The sequence below is a fragment of the Scyliorhinus torazame genome, chromosome 21 (assembly GCF_047496885.1).
Source record: "Scyliorhinus torazame isolate Kashiwa2021f chromosome 21, sScyTor2.1, whole genome shotgun sequence".
Lineage (NCBI taxonomy): Eukaryota > Metazoa > Chordata > Chondrichthyes > Carcharhiniformes > Scyliorhinidae > Scyliorhinus > Scyliorhinus torazame.
The window spans coordinates 78,785,578-78,801,292 of record NC_092727.1 but is presented as its reverse complement, the minus strand read 5'-3'; the positions used below and the strand labels follow the sequence as shown (position 1 = coordinate 78,801,292).

Sequence of the window (15,715 nt, the reverse complement as noted above, 5' to 3'; positions counted from 1 at the left end):
TATCTCATTGCTGTTTGTGGGAATTTTCTGTATGAAAATTGGTTCTGCTGCAACATTCTAACAGGGACTACAGTTTGAAAAGTACATCATTGGCTGCAAAGCATTTTTGGATCATCCTGAGGTGACGGAAGGCGTTGGATAAATCAAAAGCTTTTTTTTTCAACATTTCAGAACACAGGAATGCACCTTTTGTGTACCAAGTGTGTTTTATGTACAAGAGTTTAGCTGTAAGAAACATTGAGGAGACATTTTGTTTGACATTTTATTTCCCTGTTAGATATCTGGGTTAACCGGAAGACCAAGTGTGAGGTGGGCTGGCTGCCATTTCAGTGCAGCTGCTATCGGCTGAACACGGAGAGGAGGAGCTGGCAGGAATCGCAGAAGAGCTGTGTGAGGTCTGAGGGAAACCTGGTCAGCGTCCACCACATGGCAGAGCTGGAATTTGTCCTGACCCAGGTCAAACAGGGTAAGAACACACAACCGTAGCCAGCTAGTGACCCTGGGATCAGATCAAACAGGCTGGGCCACTTCCCTCCAGAAAAGAGAAGACTGAGAGGTGCTGGTTAGGTGGGGTTACGGGGATGGGGCGGGCGGGCGGGAGGGGGGGGTTGGAGTGGGACTATGTAGAGTGCTCTTTCAGAAGGTTAGTGCAGACTCGATGGGCCAAATTCTGCACAGTACGGATTCTCTGGAAGGCGTCCCAGTGGAGGTCTCTAAACTTATGAAGGAATTCAATTGAGCAGACGTAGAAAAGATATTTCCACTTGCGAGAAGTCCAAAGCTAGGTTCCAGAAATATAAGATAGTCACTAATATATCCAATGAGAAATTCGGAGAAACTTGCGTTACCAGAAGGAATAATTGATGTGAATAGCATTCAAGAAGCAGTTAGGTAAGTACATGAAGAAGAAAGGATATAAAGCTCTCTCAGGAGCTTGATTTGAGTTTTGTCACTGGGCAGAGATGTGCTCCCTGAGATTACAGTGGCACAGTGGTTAGCACTGTTGGCTCACAATGCCAGGGACCTGGGTTACGGGATAAGGTGGACGGGTTGAGCCTGGGTAGGGTGCTCTTTCGGAGGGCCGTGCAGACTCGATGGGCTGAATGGCCTCCTTCGGCACTGGAGGGGTTCTATGATTCTAATTTTAAAAAGAACTTTGAGCCAACCAAATCAATCTAACAATCTCAGACTCAGTCAGTGCTAAATATTTGCATTGATGTGAATAGTGAGGACTTGTGCGGAGATTAAAAGCGGACGGGTTTAGAATGAAAATCCTGCTGGAGCAGACGTTTGAAAGAAGCTTCACAGCCGTCTTTCCCATGGACAGAGGTCAGCTGGTACCTGAAGCATCGAAGGAAGATCTGCTGCTGGCTGTGCTGCTGTCCAGTCTCAGTATGGCACTGTGGCCATGCGTGGGCTCCTGCTTAACTTCTGCATCGCTGGCTGCCCTTCATCTAAAATCGCTTTTTAGTCCAAGTGGTTAACCACTCATGTCAGTGCTGTCAGAGTCTTGCCTCCTGCCAAACAAGCTGTGCCAAGCTACAGCCAAGCACGCTGGTGGCAAAGCACCAAGTAACAGTCGGGGTCCAGTGTGGAGGAGTTTTAGTTCAAGATCCAGCACATGGTCTGTGCAGTGTACTGTAATAAACGCTGTCCAGCTGATATACAAGGTTGTCCTGACCTGCTGCGATGGGTGGGAGGGGCGGCCTCCTCACTCCTTTCTGCTTGATCTTCACCTTCCACATATCTCCAACGCCCTCCCTACTCCTGCCAATAGCATGTCCAGGTGTTCTCTCTCTCTCTCCCACTCCTGCCCCGCAGTGATTCATTGACAAACAGGGATTTTTTGTATCAGAACAAACATTATTAATGGGTTAACTCCAGGGTTAACTCCACAGTAACATCCAAGGAAAAAACACTTTTCAACTAACAGTTGAACAGTTCTTTAAAAACATAAACATAGGTCTTTGAGCTTACTTCCCCATCTACGTCTAAAATTTTAATGAAGCAAAATTCACACACACAGGTCAAATGCCACTTATTAATAAAGTTAACACTCAATGGCTTTCAAATTTATTCATAAAGTCTTTGGGAGAGAACTTTCAGAAGTCAGCCTGGGAAACACACCTAATACCCTCAGAATCCAGAGCAGACCTCTAAAATTAAATTAAGAACAGACACAGACAGGGCTTCAAAACCAAACTCAGAAACAGACCCAGAGCCTCCCATGACTAATCACAGATGCCTAGCTCTTAACCCCTGAAACACAGCTTTAGCAGATATGGATACCTTAACCTAAATTATTTTAATAACCTAACTGCAAGAGATAAAAATACAATATATCTAATAATTTTCTACATTCCTCACACTTGACTGTTCTATCCTGATTTATGTATAGGCAGCACGGTGGCACAGTGGTTAGCACTGCTGCATCACAGCACCAGGGACCTGGTTTCAATTGCGACCTCAGATGACTGTCTGTGTGGAGTTTGCATGTTCTCCCTGTGTCTGCGTAGGTTTCCTCCTGGTGCTTCGGTTTCCTCCCACAGTCCAAAGATGTGCAGGTTAAGCCATATTAAATTGTCCCTTAGGATGGGGTTACAGGATGGGGATTTGGGCTTCGGTAGGGTGGTCTTTCGAAGGGTCGGTGCAGACAATGGGCCGAATGGCCTCTCTGCACAGTAGGGGTCTATGGGCACAATTGCTGGCCACACTGCGCCGGAAAAGCAGCTCGCCGCAGAGCAGCGTGGCCGATAAAAGCCGGGAGACCCCGCTCCCAGAATCTATCTGGCTCGCAACACGTTGTGAGATCCAAAGCGAGGCAGTAAGCCTTACTCTAATCTGCAGATTTCCGAGGTACCTGAGGCTTTAGAATCAATCTCCTTCACCTCGGAGATGTTGGGCAAGCTCCATTCAGTACTGGTCCTCACAAACCAGATAGAATGGCACTTGTGGGGGTCGCCCAGGGGATCAGAGGCCCCTAGCTGCATGTCCTTTGGGCATGGTGGTGCCCTGGCACTGCTGGTGCCACCTGGGCACCCTGGCAGTGCCACCTGGGTGCCACCCTAGCACTGCCAAGGTGCCCAGGTGGCATTGCCAGCTGGCATAGCTACTGCTGGGATGCCAGGTTGGTGATGCCAAGCTGGTATTCTTTGCGTGCATGTGCCATCAGGCCGGGATGCCCTGCATGGGCAACTGAGGGGGGCATCCCGATCTCTCACTGCGCTGGAGAGATCCGGCACGCACACCGAATAGCCCTATGTTTCTCGACATTGCAAGCACTGGGAAACACACGGCTAAACGCACTCGCTATGGGGCTTTAATCCAATTTGGTTGAATCGAGCCCAAGGATATTTGTTAACCAGCAATGTAATGGCTAAATTGATGTATTTCATTCACTCATGACCTTCTGTCACAAGCCTTTAATTGCATTTGAGATCGATGCTCCGATATTCAATCATTATTATTATCTCGTTGCATGAACACACACTCCATCTCTCCCAGATTCACTGATTCCCTGTCCCTGAGACAAGGCACGAGAACAGGATGGGGCTATTCAGTACCTAATCCTCCATTCAGTTAGATTATGACTGATCTGTCACTCCATATATCTGCTGTGGTCCTGTAACCCTTAATACCCTTGTCTAACAAAATCTATTAATCTCGACCTCCATCCTCAACAGCTTTCAGTGGGTGAGGCAGCGAGAGTTCCAGATTTCCACTCAGAAATGTTTCCAGCCATGATTGATCCACCTCTAACTTAAATGTCGTGCCTTCTTTGATAGACACAATGGGCGGGATACTCCAACCCCCCGCCGGGCCAGAGAATCCCCGGGGGGGCGGCGCGAACCCCGCCCCGACGCCGGCTGCCATATTCTCCGGCGCCATTTTTCGGGCGGGCCGGGTAATTCTCTGGGCCCCGATGGGCCGAGCGGCCGTCCGTTTTTGACCAGCCCCCCCCGGCGTGGGTTGCGCATGATCCCACATGGCGGGACCAGGCAGGTCAGTCGGCTGGGACGGTCCTCGGGGGTTGCGCGGGGAGATCCGACTTCGGGGGGGGGGGGCCCCCATGGTGGCCTGGCCCGCGATCGGGACCCACCGATCTGCAGGCGGGCTTGTGCCATGGGGGCACTCCTTCCTTCCACGCTGGCCCCTGTAGGGCTCCGCCATGGCTGGCAGGGAGAAGAGAACCCCCTGCGCATGCGTCAAAACACGTTGGCGGTTCCGCACATGTGCAAGATCATGCCGGCTCTTTGGCGCATGCGCGAACTTGCGCAGTCCCTTCAGCGCTGGCTGGAGCGGTGCCATCCCCTCCGGCGTCCACCTAGCACCCGAGAAAGTGGAGGTAAATGGAGAATTCCTCACCTTCGGGGGCCGTTGACGCCGGAGTGGTTCGCGCCAGTTTTCACGCTGGCATCGGGTCATTTCAGCGTAAAGCGGAGAATCCCGCAGAATTCATCAAATCCTCGAGGCCTCCCCCATTTTGTGCGGGTTGGGGCGGGGACCTTCCCCATGATGTTAATGTACTGATCCTCTTACTGACCAGCGGCCGTAACAAGAGCAGGTGTTGTTCCCTTTGAAGTCAGCTCGCAGCTGCAAATCTTCACCGCTTTTCTCCATGGTCAATTTTGACCTCCAGCTGACACTGCCTTGAATTGGCTGCTCTCAACCGAAAAAATCTGACATTGCAACGCTTTTGTGCAACCGTGCAGCAAATGATTTAGGCAGTGAAATAGATATTTCTGGCGGGATTTTCCACGCAACCACGGCGGCAGAGGTGGCCCGCCATTGGCCGACAGCGGGATCTTCTGGTCCCACCGTTGTCAACAGGGTTTCCCGTTGAAAGCACCCTTCTCTGCAGGCAGGCGCCGTCGGGACCAGAAAGTTCCGGTCTTAGTATCTGAGGGACCTGGATCTTGTCTAAAACTCATCCACACTGGACTCCCACTGTTATGTGCCACCAGAGTGTTTAGCTGTAGCTTAGCACAGAGGTTTCCACTGTGGCTCTCTTGATGGTACTCGAACCTGTGAGTCAGCAGATTGTGGGTTCAGGTCCCACTCTGTGGACTGACACTTCAATGCAGTACAGGGGTAGTGTTGCTTTGTCGCATGTGTCATTGGATGAGACATTAAACTGAGACCTAATTTGCTCTCATGTAGCAGGTGTTAAAGATCCCCTGGCACTAATATAAATGGAGCAGAGTCTGCCATGGCAGAGTGAGGTTCCGGAGCAACACCAGGAGATGTTTAACATAGAACTGACCACCGCGCTGCAAAGCATCGTTAAGTGAGATGGGAGGCTGCCAATGATCCCAGCCTATATTAGAATAAGTCCCTCATTATCACCACTGTATGATTCTTGCACCTTTCTGTGATTTGCCGATAAATATGAACTCCAATCTCCTTCCCATTATTTAGTGGCCCATTGCTTATACGTACTATGTAATAGCCCTCTCTTGATCCTTGATTCTAATCAAATAGACTCTGACTTTGATTCTCCACTCCTTGACACTGGTGGGATTCTTCATTCCCGCTGCAGTGAATGGAATCTCAGCTAAATCTTAGCTGATCACCAAATTCTCCATCCTCGCTGGCAGTGGTAGCAAGGTCAAGCCCTTGGTCTCTGACTCCTCAATCATATTATTCATTTCCAGAGCTATAATGTTTCTTAGATCGAAGTTGACACCCTCCCCTCCGTTTCCATCTTCCTGAATATCCTGAAATCTTATTGAATGGCAGAGCAGGCTCGAGGGGCCGAATGACCTCCTGCTCCTATTTTGTACATTTGTACATATATATGTATGAGTAATCCAGGTTAGTACCTTTTGAGGTTCTGCTTTTTAACTCCCTTCTGAGCTCCTGTTACTCTGGCTATAGGACCTCAACCCTTTTGCTCCCTGTATCGCTGTATGAGTTCAGACTGTCCCCCTTCACCCTCATTATGTTCTGCACCCTGTCAGTGTTGGCCTTTAGCCTGGCACCAGGAGATAACATAGAATCCCTACCGTGCAGAAGAAGGCCATTCGGCCCATCCAGTCTGCACCGACCCTCTGAAGGAGCACCCTACCTCGGTCCACTCCCCCATCCTATCCCTGTAACCCCACTTAAAACGCCATACATAACTCAAATCAGTGGCTGCAGATTCTCCAAATTGTCAGTCAGCAGGACAGAACTTGAGTTTGGCTGAAATAAGAGAAAAAAAAACCACCGGGTTTGTTCCCCTTAGCAATCCCTTGACCAATCAGAATTGTCCTGCTTCATTTGAACTTGAACAGAAGCTTAGCAGTTAACTGTTCCCTGGTATATTCTCCATTACAACGCCTCTATCAATCAGAGTCCAATTCCAACCAATCAGCACTCTCCTCTCATGCAGGATAAATTGTTGTTCTCTTTATTGTTGATGTGGAGATGCTGGTGTTGGACTGGGGTGAGCACAGTATGAAGTCTTACAACACCAAGTTAAAGTCCAACAGGTTTGTTTCGGATCACTAGCTTTCAGAGCACTGCTCCTTTCTCAGGTGAATGAAGAGGTGGGTTCCAGAAACACATATATAGACAAAGTCAAAGATGCAAGACGATACTTTGAATGCAAGTCTTTGCAGGCAATTAAGTCTTTACAGGTCCAGATGGAGCAACTGGAGAGAGGGATAATCACAGGTTAAAGAGGTGTGAATTGTATCAAGCCAGGACAGTTGGTAGGATTTTGCAAGCCCAGGCCAGATGGTGAGGGGTGAATGTAATGCGACATGAATCCAAAGTCCCGGCTGAAGATGTATTCATGTGTGCGGAACTTGGCTATATGTTTCTGCTCGACGATTCTGCATTGTCGTACGTCATGAAGGCCGCCTTGGAGAACGCTTACCCGAAGATCAGAGGCTGAATGCAGGGAGTACATCTAGCTAAATTGCTCTGACAGAAAGCTGGGCAAGGGTTCGACAGGCCCAATGGCCTCCTTCTGCACCATAGCCATTATATAACGCTATAAAACCAGTTTGAGAATGCCGCACAGTTGTGGTATTTAAGCACGAACTGCACCGTCAAGGCCTACTGGACGACCACCTGCGTAATTCCCTCCTCCACTTTCTGAAACTCCGGAGGAACCACCTCCTGGAACATCCAATCCAGGAAATTCTCAGCCTCCCGTTTGTCCTGCAGTGATTTCAGCCACACCTTAGGGTCAGAAACCCTGAACTCGAGCTGAATGAAGGATGTGCTCATCCCAACCGTGGGCAGCTTTCAATCATATTGGAATGATACTTGTTAATAAAAAAGACAGGTGGCAAATTCCTTGACTAATTCACCATACTCTAGTCGTAACTCTGCTGGAGATGGGTGGGACCTGATACACTAGAATGCGAGTTGGGTCTCTGCACTGTGCAGTTTCTACTTGCATTTTACAAAGCTGATACGGATGGATGGCCTGGGCAAACAGGGTCAATAAGGGGTCCATGGTGGATCAGTGGGTGTCCGTAGGGTCACAGGTGGCTAGAGTCTGATGCAGAGGTGCAAAGCCACTACTGGATCTGCAAACTCCACAAGGTATGTAATACAAGGCATTGCTGACAATCCATTGCAGATCTCATGGATTGTCTCTAATGTTATCTGTCAAGTATTATGGGAAATCCACATATGTGTGTTTGTGTGCGTATCTGGGACACTGGTAGGGGTTGTGTCTGTGGAAGTCTGTCTGCTGTATGCGGGTGGGGGCCTGGAGGGAGTTCATGTCTGGTGGTATGGGTGCACGTGTGTCTGAGGGTCTGTATCTTCGGTCCTGTGTCAAGGTGTATGTGTGCATCTGGGGGGGTTGCATGTCTGAGGCTTTGAATCTTTGGGCCTGGTGTCTGGAATTCTTTAAATTCATTCCTGGGATGTGGGCATCGCCGGCTGGGCCAGCATTTATTGCCCATCCCTAATTGCCCTTGAACTGAGTGGTTCACTAGGGCCATTTCAAAGGGCATTTAAGAGTCAACCATGTTGCTGTGGATCTGGAGTCACATGTAAGCCAGACCAGGTAAGGATGGCAGAGTTCTTTCCCTAGAAGGCATTAGTGAACCAGATACGTTTTTACAACAATTGACAATGGTTTGATGGTCATCATTAGACTTTTAATTCCAATTTTTTATGGAATTCAAATTTCATCACCTGGCGTGTTCCCCTGAACATTACCCTGGGTCTGGACATTTATGGGTGTGTGTGTCCAAGGGTCTGTATCTTTGGGCCTACATCTGGGGAGGTGTGTGTCTGGGTGTTGTCTGTGTCCCAGGGTCTGTATCTGAAGGGTTATGTCTGGGTACGAGCTGCAGTGCAGCTAGTGTTAGCTGCTTTGGCCAGCTCCCTGATGCCTGCTGTCTCTCCTTTCGCTGCAGATATCGAGGAATTGTGGATTGGCCTCAATGACATCAAACTCCAGATGAACTTTGAGTGGTCGGATGGATCTCCAGTTCACCTCACCCACTGGCATCCTTTCGAGCCTAACAACTTTGCCAACGGCCAAGAGGACTGTGTCACACTTTGGGGAGTGGTACGAGATTCCCTCATTCAATAGGGCAGTAAGGGTTGGAAAAGAATACAAATTTCACTTAATCTTCCATTTACAAAGGCCATATGGGTGTTCAGTAACTGTCCCCTATTCCTCCAGTGATCTGGAAGTTAGGGCACCTGCTGTAGCATTGGCCATGCTATATGAGCGGCACGGTAGCACAGTGGTTAACACTGTTGCTTCACAGCAGCAATGACCCAGGTTCGATTCCCTGCTTGGGTCACTGTCTGTGCGGAGCCTGCACGTTCTCCTCGTGTCTGCTTGGGTTTTCTCTGGGTGCTCCGGTTTCCTCCCACAAGCCCCGAAAGACGTGCTGTTAGATAGTTTGGACATTCTGAATTCTCCCTTCGTGTACTCTAACAGGTGCCGGAATGTGGCGACTAGGGGCTTTTCACAGTAACTTCATTGCAGTGTTAATGTAAGCCTATTTGTGACTATAAAGATTATTATTATTGTGTATAATCCATGATTGGCATTAAACTAACTGATCTCAGCAGGGAATGGCAATGTTGTTAAACAGCTGTGTTCAGCATTCCCCGAGGGAATGGTAAAACAATATTCACCAGGCTTGAGGAGTTTTGATGGAATTGAATGGGTTCAAGTGTTTTCCGTTGACCAGAGAGTCGGCAAGGAGAGGACATAGATTTCAGTTAATTTGCACAAACAAAAAGCCAGGAAATTAGAAATAATTTTGCATAGCAAGTTATGATGATCTGCAATGCACTGCATGGAAGGGTGGCAGAAGCAGATTCAAGTGTAACTTCCAATAGAGAACTGAAAAAGCAAGGTTGGATAGGCCATGAGAAAAGAGAAGAGATGTGAGACAAATTGGATAGTTCATGCAAAGACGAGACAATAGGTTGAATGGCCTTTTCCTGTGCTATTTCTTGCTTCTGGCTTCCTTCCAGTGACTACTGGAACAGCATCTGAGGAAATCTGCTCTCTTCTAAGGTACTGCCATTTGGAAAAGGGCACCAGAGAGGTGCTAGTGCCAGAATCAACAACTTTAGCAGATGCACTGATGAAATAAAGGCAAAATCCAAGAGGGTTAAACCACTGACGGTCAATTAATTGTACTCAATCAGCTTCACTCCATGTGATGCTGAAGCCCTCACGTGGGCAAGAATGTGAGCTTCTTGCAAAAACCTCTCCAACAAGAATGTGGACATAGTCACCCTGCAAGAAATTCAACTTACAGGCCACAATGAACCCACGATCCCAGGCACCAACCCATTGCAAGCAGGGATAACAAGGCATATGGCTTAGCCAAGTACATCAAAGAAAACTTCACCAAAGGTGCTTTTGGTGATGCCATTGTTTCATAACTCCTAATCAAAAGTACTGGCCAGTTGAACAGAAAAATGTACAGCGATAACAGCCCTGCTGCAGTCTCTCAAGAGGAAGTGGACGTGGCCCTGATGGCTAACAAGTCAGACTGACCAAACAGGAGGTGATGGGACTTACCCACAATTCCTGAAGACTATTGACTCACAGGGAAGGAAGTGGAGAGCATAGCTGTTTACCAACACCCACATCACAGGCACCAGTCCAAACATTGTCATCATATCCAAGCATGTACATAATGAAGTGCAGACAGGCAGTGATTGACATACAAGATGACCAGTAAGCACACAGCACAGTGCAGCCAATCACCAGACAGGACACCATCACTATAAAGCCAGAGAGCACTAGGTTTCCCGCTCTCTCTGGACCCAGTCATTGAGACAGTCAGAGTCCACGAGCTAGCACAGTGCAAACACCATGCGGTAGCTAGTAATTCTGGTTAGGCTAGTACAAGGTCTCCAGTCAGTTCAGTATAGTGTCAACCCACAGTTAAATATGTATGTTAGTTCTATCATTCAATAAAACTGTGTTGGATCTTCTACAATGTTAGAGGTCTGTTTCTCGCATCGCTGCATCAAGTGCAGTCCACACCGAACCGACCTGCCTAACACATCAAACATCTGGCACAAATTCAGGGCAGTGGCCATTGCCAAACCAAGGAAACTATTTATCAACCTTCACGCCTCCTGCCTCATGGCCCTGCACTCAATAGCATATAAGGCCCTGGAATGCCTCCTGCTAACCAGATTGAGTCCCAAACTGATAACAGTAATGCCCCCTCAAGTGGCAGGTTTTCACACAGGCTACAACTGCTCTGAGCCAGTCTTGATACTGAGGCCGGTTTCCAGATAGGCCTGAAGACAGGAATCAGCTTTGTTGACTTTCCTGTGCCAATGACACCGTGTACAAAGAACAAAGAAATGTACAGCACAGGAACAGGCCCTTCGGCCCTCCAAGCCCGTGCCGACCATGCTGCCCGACTAAACTACAATCTTCTACACTTCCTGGGTCCATATCCCTCTATTCCCATCCTATTCATGCATTTGTCAAGATGCCCCTTAAATGCCACTATCGTCCCTGCTTCCACCACCTCCTCCGGTAGCGAGTTCCAGGCACCCACTACCCTCTGCGTAAAAAACTTGCCTCGTACATCTACTCTAAACCTTGCCCCTCTTACCTTAAACCTATGCCCCCTAGTAATTGACCCCTCTACCCTGGGGAAAAGCCTCTGACTATCCACTCTGTCTATGCCCCTCATAATTTTGTATACCTCTATCAGGTCTCCCCTCAACCTCCTTCGTTCCAGTGAGAACAAACCGAGTTTATTCAACTGTGTAACACACAGGCAGTCCCCAAAATGAAAACCTGATAACTAATCAACCCCATGATCAGCAGCTGACTGTTCCATGTGCCGTTGGAGATAAAATCAGTCACCCATAGATACCCAACATGAATCAGTCCTCGCTGTGACTCTCTTCAGCAGATATGCCAGTGACCTCCCTCCCACTAAGTCACAGCTTTTCACATTTTCTGATGACTTGGCCCTGGCTTTTGAGGCTGAAGAATTCCAGGACGTTGAGAAAACACTAACTGAAGATCCATGTTCTCTGAAAACCTACTTCACAAAATGGAGACTTTGACCAAAACGTTGCCACGGCTGTCATTTCAGCTTCCCACCTGAACAGTTCGTAGGTCAAGGAATAACTTGCTGTCCAGTTCTGTGGTCAACCACTCATCCGCATCCCAGTGCCAAAATATCTTGGCAACTCTCTTGACAGTGCATTGGCCTGCCGCCAACACCTCCAAACACCAGAGCCAAGGTCAACATAAAAGTGAATCTCATGGCAAATTGGTGGGTATCACCTCCAGGAAGCCATGAGGATTATTTCTGGGATTTTGAGACTAACACCTTGAGTGGCTTCCTGTGCCAGCACATATTGAACCTTCTGATGTCTGCAGTGAAAACATCCTCCTTAAAGAAACCACCGGCTGACATCTAATGAAGCACCCTCATTGACACAGGGACCTCAAAGAAAAACTCACACACTCATCTGAAATCCCATAGCTCCCACTGGAATGCACTCCTCACCCCACAAACTGATGACAGTCCCATCTCTCGCTGGTGTCTCCCTTGGTTGACTGCAAGCATCGCCTATCCCAAAATGGTAACTGACCTGAGTGGTGATTTTTTTATTATTATTCATTTGATGGGATGTGTGCATTGCTGGCTAGGCCAGCATTTATTGCCCATCCCTAGTTGCCCTTGAGAAGATGGTGGTGAGCTGCCTTCTTGAGCCACTGCAGTCCCTGTGGTGGAGGTACACCCACAGTGCTGTTAGGAAGGAAGATCCAGGATTTTGACCCAGTGACAGTGAAGGAACGCCTGTACAGTTCCAAGTCAGGGTGGTGAGTGAATTGGAGGGGAACTTCCAGGTGGTGGTGTTCTCAGGTATCTGCTGTTCTTGTCCCACTAGATGGTTATGGTCATGGGTTTGGAAGGTGCTGCCGAAGGAACCTTGGTGATTTCCTGCAGTGATCTTGTAGATGGTGGACACTGTTTCCACTGTTTGTCAGTGGTGGAGGGAGTGAATGTTTGTAGAAATGGTACCAATCAAACTCCCAGGTTTCAACTTCAAAAGAAGATCTGGATGACCCTCAAGCACTGGAGGAGGGGCCAGGGAAGATGCACCACTTGTTAAAGTAGAACATGAGGTACAGCTGTTGCAATCCCTGTAAAGACTGATACCTTTAAAAAGAGAAATTTAAACTTGCAGTTGAAAACTGAAGGGATGACATGACAAGATTTCACCTTTTTAAAACTTTTACTGTAACAAACGGTCCAGAAGAGCTATTGACTGAACCCTATTTGTGTATACACTTGTATTTTAAACCATGGAGTAGAACTTTCCTTTTGTAAGGAAAACCCTAGTTCACGGGAATACTTTACACTTCCCTTAAATAGTCAATAGAATTTCTCAGAACCATTCCAAATTGATTCCTAGCCCCCGCGGATTTACTTTTGCTCCTCCCAAATCCTGCCCCGCCCACCCACTGAGCCAACTGCCCCCATTAAAATTAGCTCTGGGATCACATGAGGTCTGAGACGTTATAATGTGGTCATATCGGGAAATGTTTGGAAAGTAGTGTTTACAGCCTGACATTCTCAACACATTGCTGGCACTTTGAAGACTACTGTTCAAACCACTGTTAATACCAGATGCTACTTCTATTGTCTCCAATACCTTACACCTTCTTCCCATCAAACAGTCAGGGCCTTTCTTTAAACTTTAACAGCTCCTTCATCCAGGCCTGTTGTCAGGCAGACTTGAGGTCCCATGTCACCCTTGATTTTTACCCTAAGGATAGTTCCAAAACATCTTATAACCCCCCAAATTGTAACACAGCTCAAATTGTGACTGCGGTTTGGCAATCTGAGTCAAACCGTCGGCCACACGCTGAACTCCTGCCCCAAGAGATCCATTCCTGATGGCATCACAGCTGTCCACGCTGTACCAGCTGAAGTCATTCAATAGATTGTCAACCTGGACATCAAACAATAACTGCGTCCCCAGGAAAATAACACATATATATACTTCATGCTGAGTATCAGAACACAGAGTCTACCATTCCGGTTTACCAGGGGTGGCATGGTGGCACAGTGGCTAGCATTGCTGCCTCACAGTGCCAGAGACCCGGGTTCAATTCTGGCCTTGGGTGACTGTGTGGAGTTTGCACTTTCTCCCGTGTCTACATGTCCACCGTGTCTCCGGGCTCCAGTTTTCTCCCATGGTACAGTTTCCTCCCACAATCCAAAGATGCGCAGGTTAGGTGGATTGGCCATGCTAGATTGCCCCTTAGTGTCCCCAATGGTTAGATGGGGATAGATAGGGGGAGTGGACCTAGGTTGGGGTGCTCTCTTAGTGGGTTGGTGCAGACTCCTTGGGCCGAATGGCCTCCTGTACTGTAAGGATTCTATGATTCTATAAATGCTCACTGGAACACCAATGCTGATCCTTCACTGATGTTCCAGCCCATTCCTTGCTGCAACAACATGGATATAATGTTGAATACGATACTGATTACTGCTCAAAAGAGGACTGGGGCCTGGAACATAACAGAAGCAAGACTTCAATACTCCTAATGGTTGGAGGAAGAGAGGAGCATAAGGGGTTAAGATATCAGTTGAAAGGATGTGCATTGCGATGTGTTGCTGCATATTGTTATGTACTTGTTGAGTGTTATCCAGGAGCCATGAGAGCAGGTCCCTCACTAGCAGGTTACTGAAGGACTAAACTCTGGTGAAGTTAACCAATCAAATTTCTCTCTTTTGAACTCACGTTCATTGAAGTGGAGGCTTTTATTTGATTGTTTGCCCATGTAGAGGATATCCTATCTTCGGCTGTTTATGGTGTGTGAATGCTACCTGTCTCTGGGATAATGTGTCATCATGGATTTCCAAGAAAATAAAGTGGCTTCTCTCTCTAGATATGGGGTTACTCTCCAGAACGCACCGCCTCTCTGGGTAAGATGAAATGAGGGGATACCCTCTCTGTGCATGATGTAATCTAGTGGATTCCCTCTCCGGGTATGGCACAATCAGAGAGATTCCCTCTCTGGGCATGATATAATCTAGTGGATTCCCTCTCCGGGTATGACAAAGTGGGGGATTCCTTCTCTTGATGTGATCAAATCTAGGGGGACATCTATGATATAGTCTATGGGATACCCAGTGATGAACTTGAGGGAATTTCTTTTTTTTAAACATATTCTTATTGGTAGTTTTTATAGAGTAACAGCTCAATCTATGGTGCACCTCGTATTTACATATAAAGTTGTTTCTTATTAAATACATGAGTAGGATGGGAATAGAGGGACATGGACCCCAAAAGTATAGAAGGTTTTAGGGTAAGCGGGTAGCATGGTCGGCGCAGGCTTGGAGGGCCGAGGGGCCTGTTCCTGCGCTGTACGTTTCTCTGTTCTTTGCTGTTGGCAGAAAAGTTTACATGTGGACCCCCCCCCCCCCCCGACAAACAACCACACCTCCCCTCCCTTCCCCCTGTTGGTTGTCTGATTTTCCCTCTTAGTGCTGACATCTGCCCTAGGCAGCACATACTGTGTTCCGCTGCTTTCTGTTGCGGTTTTTAGTTGTTGTTCTTGCGGGGTTGTGGAGAGGGGTGGGGGGCTACATGGCCCCTCCTCTCCTTCCTTTTTCCCCTTGTTTTGTTCTGTGATTCCCTTGGGTTCCCTCCTCTCCCCTTCCCCCTCAGCTCCTTTCCATTTTGTGTTCCCTTATTTGTTTTCCTCCATCCCTCTTTAAACCCCCCCCCCCCACCCCTCCCCCAACCCCGCAAGGACAACAAAGCGGGATGCAGGAGGGAACCCAAGGAAATCACAGAACGAAACAAGGGGGTAAAGGAAGGAGAGGAGGGGCCAAATATGCCCCCCTCCCCCCACACTTTTCCCGTAACTGTCCATAGATGTTTCCACAGTTCCTCTTCTTACTGTCCGTGTTTATGAGTTCCTCTAGCGGTGTGTCCCTCGGGACCCTGGGGTACATTGCCCTCTCCTTGCCGACTTTAGAGAATTTCATGACGCTGGTAGGGTGTAGTGTTGGGTTATGACCCAGCATAATGACCGGGTCTGAGGAGGGGGGGAGTAGGTGGGGGTGACTGGATCTGAGGAACGGGGAAAGGGTAGGGTGTGATTGGATCTGGGGAGAGACCAATGGGGAAGGATTAGTGGCAGGCTCTGTGTTGTATTTGTTTTCTACCCTGGAGTGATTGGATGTCATAAAGAAAGGGATTGGATGTGTCATTGGCCAATCACAAAAAT

General features: G+C 48.1%; 1 protein-coding gene across 3 annotated transcripts in view; it reads left to right on the top strand.

Annotated features, from left to right (window-relative positions):
* Positions 1–15,715, top strand: part of mrc2 (mannose receptor, C-type 2) — a 603,955-nt gene that overhangs the window by 187,482 nt on the left and 400,758 nt on the right. For all 3 annotated transcript variants that reach the window (XM_072486972.1, XM_072486974.1, XM_072486973.1), the window contains 2 exons: positions 278–466; positions 8,367–8,521. In XM_072486972.1, coding sequence (XP_072343073.1) covers positions 278–466; positions 8,367–8,521 — 344 coding nt within the window. The remainder of the gene's footprint in view (positions 1–277; positions 467–8,366; positions 8,522–15,715) is intronic.